General features: G+C 31.7%; 1 protein-coding gene across 1 annotated transcript in view; it reads left to right on the top strand.

Annotated features, from left to right (window-relative positions):
• Positions 1-1,373: 1,373 nt before the first annotated feature.
• LOC106477127 (cAMP-specific 3',5'-cyclic phosphodiesterase 4B-like) overlaps positions 1,374-4,321 on the top strand; it is a gene marked incomplete at its 5' end in the record, with an annotated part of 6,313 nt that continues 3,365 nt past the window's right edge. Inside the window, one exon of the mRNA XM_013937719.2 lies at positions 1,374-1,473. Within this exon, the coding sequence (XP_013793173.2) occupies positions 1,374-1,473 (100 nt within the window). The remainder of the gene's footprint in view (positions 1,474-4,321) is intronic.

The raw sequence follows: 4,321 nt of genomic DNA, 5'->3' as shown, positions 1-4,321 counted from the left end.
TTAAGTGGCACATCTTCATCTTTTGATTTGGTTTGTCTAGATGGCTTATTTGTTAAGTGGCACATCTTCATCTTTTGATTTGGTTTGTCTAGATGGCTTATTTGTTAAGTGGCACATCTTCATCTTTTGATTTGGTTTGTCTTGATGGTTTATTTATTAAGAGGTACATCTTCATCTTTTGATTTGGTTTGCTTAGATGGCTTATTTGTTAAGTGGCACATTTTCATCTTTTGGTTTGTATAGACTGTTTTTTTAAGAGGCACATCTTCATCTATTGATTTGGTTTGTCTAGATGGTTTATTTGTTAAGTGGCACATCTTCATCTTTTGAGTTGGTTTGTCTAGATGGCTTATTTGTTAAGTGGCACATCTTCATCTTTTGATTTGGTTTGTCTAGATGGTTTATTAGTTAAGTGGCACATCTTCATCTTTTAATTTGGTTTGTATAGATTGTTTTTTTTAAGTGGCACATCTTTTGATTTGGTTTGTCTTGATGGTTTATTTATTAAGAGGTACATCTTCATCTTTTGATTTGGTTTGTTTAGATGGCTTATTTGTTAAGTGGCACATTTTCATCTTTTGGTTTGTATAGACTGTTTTTTTAAGAGGCACATCTTCATCTATTGATTTGGTTTGTCTAGATGGTTTATTTGTTAAGTGGCACATCTTTTGATTTGGTTTGTCTAGTTGATTTATATGTTAAGTGGCACATCTTCATCTTTTGATTTCGTTTGTCTAGATGGTTTATTTGTGAAGTGGTTTATTCATTTTTTTTCCAAGCATAATATTTTTTGTGATTTTTGCAGTGTGACACTTTAGTTTTTCGGTATGGTTTATTAGTGATAAGTTAGTTAGTTACCTTGATTTTTCATGTTTTGTGTAAAGGACAGTTAATGCATGAATGCATTTTAAATAATGGTATTTTTAATATCTTTGATTTTGGGGTGTTCATGTATGACATTGAAAGTTTACATATGTATATTTCGAATAATAGCATTCTTGCGAAAATAATAAATAATTCATAATACAAAAAATTTATTTCTTACTCATGCAACTTCTATCTAATGTTATGTTACTTATTGTAGCACAGAAAAGCTGTTATTGATTATTCATTAAGTGTATTTAATTTACAAACTTTGAATCAAAGTACTGTAGATAAGATGTATCTTTTGATGGGACTTAAATGCAACAATCATTTCCTAACGTATGTTTAGAAAAATACCTTAAAGGCACTATAATTGTTAACTAGACACTGAACATAGTTGGTTTGATCCTACAGAAAGAAATAGCATGATACTGAATCTGAAATATACTGGCATGCTGTATTTGTTGTTATAAACATCTTTGTGACTAACTTGTTGTTAAATGTTTCAGTCAGTTTTCACAGACTTGGAAATTCTTGCTGCACTGTTTGCAGCTGCTATTCATGATGTTGACCATCCTGGAGTTACAAACCAGTACTTAGTCAATTCTAGTAAGTATTTTCTTGTATAAAACACTATTTCCATTTGACACTCTATGTTTGGTATAAGACAAAAATGTGGAGATGGCTACTGAAATGAATTATGGTTTTCAAATTCACTGGTATATTCAGTTATGAAACTGCTTATTCTATATACAGATGTTTTTGTTGTTTTTTAATCTTTTGATCATGCGACATTTCACAATAATGTCTTTATTAACATAGAAAGAAAATCATCAGAAGGTTTCATTGTAATACAATATTATACTGTAACTGTGTTTGGTACGATATTCACGTGAAATACATCTTACAGGCATAAAAACCTAAATATATTGAGAATACACAAGTTTAAAAACTAAAACAAACATAAATAAAGAGCATAAAAAATCCACTTGCCCTTTGATATAATTATTTTTTATAGATAAGCTTGAAATACAAAAATGAAAACTACTTCTGCTCCCCAAGGAAATGTAAATCATGTTTTTCAGTGTAAAATAAGCTGTGTAATAGTAAGGATCCAATACCATTAATCTATACCACACTTACATTCCTCATAGAAATATCAACAGTACAGAATTATACCCAAAATTATGAGATGATAGAACTTAAATGGTAATTTGATGTATTAGCTAAGCTCTAATGGATGATGGGTAGTTAATGCTGAAGCATTTGGAGCAAGTTTCTAATTTATATTATAGTAACTCTTAACAGTAGATAAGATGTTTTAGGAATGTGCAAGCCAATTCCTAGAAATTTTAAAATCTAAATAATTATTATGATGTATATTATTGAATATGGTTTTAATTTCTCTAGATTTTTGTGCCTTACATTAGCACTTTATTTATTTTTTATTCTATGAATATGAGCCTACATTAATCGATCTACACAAATAGGTAGTGTCTATTTATTAACAGAAAGCTCTGAAATTTAGATATTGGGTCAAACAGATGACAGCTCCATAAACATTAACTGTTATTAAAAAAAAAAATGTTTAAGGTTTTGACGGACTTGACATTTCAGTGTTCTATTGGTCTTTTTACTGGGGTAAGTTTAGGCATGTTTATTTTGTTTTGTTGGATTTTGGACAAAACTCCACGGGGGCTACCTGCATCAGCTGTCCCTAATTTTGAAGTTACAGACTATAGGTAGATGTACTTGCCCCTACTACTGTGGATGCATTATAATGTGTTGGTCAGAGCAGTCCAAGAGTCCAAATAAAAATTGCTAATCATTGCTTTTTCAATATGTTTGTAAAAGAAACATGACAATTCTTGGAAGCAGTTCTTCTAGGACTTTAGATAATTGAATGTATATGTTTGATCTATTTTTTACAAATTTGTTTTAACAATTGTGACTTTATTTCGGCCACGACGTATTGTCAGTAAGCAGAGCCAGGTGGCAGTATTTAGATTGAGAAATTGTTCTGTTGTTTTATTGTTTGACATAGCAAAGACTAAATTGTGTTTGTTTGTTTAAACAAACTTGAACATTAACATCACAGTATGGTTGGTTGTAGTTGCATAACTCAAAGCATTATTATAAGAAAAAAAGTATTTATTTGAGTTTCTCTTCTGCTTTAGTAGATAAATTTGACCAGACTTATGTTATCAATATTGGAAAGTAGTGAAATGAAATTTCATTTATTCAGTTTTAATGATGTAGTTTATTAATTTGTAGAAGGGGCGAAAGATAGTATGTAAGGTTGTAGAAGTTTGTTTCTGTTCCTCCTGTACATAGACTACTAACAAAGGGTAATTGTTTAGAATCACAGTAAATTTTGAGGATATTTTCCTGTGTGCTACATGATGCCAGATCTTGCATGATAGCACCACACGAAGTCAGATCTTATGTGATGGTACCATATGGTGCAGTATCATGTGATGGTACCACATGATATCGGATCTTATATGATAGTACCAAATGATGCCAGATCTTCAATAATAGTACCACATGATGCCAGATTTTGCATGTCTGTACCATAAGGGGTGTTGCAAAATAAATCACACTTTTTTTCTTGAGAGTATAACAAAGTAAAATAAGATTTTAATTCAATCAAAAAAGTAATTCCAAGTATCAATATCGCTTGATGGGCCACCATTGTTCTCATGCACAAGTTTTAATCAATTTGCAAAAGATTTCAGCAATGCAACAAACATGTCTGTTTATGTGGCTGTCTCTGTGAGCACATCAGTGAGAACACGAATCAAGGTTTTACATTTGTGTCTCTCGCATTCAGGTAAAGTTTCCAACATTTCTTCTGTGTATTGTTGAACGAAAGCTCTGACATTTTCGGCGGGATTTAAATCTGGAGCGTTCCCTATCCACATTCCATCACTTTTAAACAAACCACTCTTTCAAATTCAACAATTCTGAAACTTTTGAGGCATTAATCAGATTTTTCCAATCTGGCATTGCGATATGTTGATTGGAAGACTTGAATTGCCGGAGCATGTCTGCAATTAGTTTCTGAGCCATCCCATTTTGCATATCACATGCGAAATGATCCTGAGTTCTAGTGAATACCATGATTCAAAAGTTTTTGCAAAAAATGAAATTCAAAGAGTCAAACACCCAAGAGTATGTTAAATTGATGTTTTCTCACGAGTGATGATATTTGCAGTCCTACCAAGTTCGTCATTACTTCGGGGAAAAGTGTGATTTATTTTTCAACACCCCTTATTATGCCAAATTTTGCATGTTGGTACCATATGATATTAGATCTTGCATGTATGTACCATACGATACCAGATCTTGTATGTATGCACCATATTGTTACAACAGCGAAAGTCATGTGACGTTGGTAACACGTAATGATTATCTAGAAGGTTTGCAAAAAATGCTACTGCGTGCTATGCATGCA

This window comes from Limulus polyphemus, unplaced genomic scaffold, assembly GCF_000517525.1.
Source record: "Limulus polyphemus unplaced genomic scaffold, Limulus_polyphemus-2.1.2 Scaffold12932, whole genome shotgun sequence".
NCBI lineage: Eukaryota > Metazoa > Arthropoda > Merostomata > Xiphosura > Limulidae > Limulus > Limulus polyphemus.
This window is presented reverse-complemented; position numbering and strand designations above follow the sequence as displayed.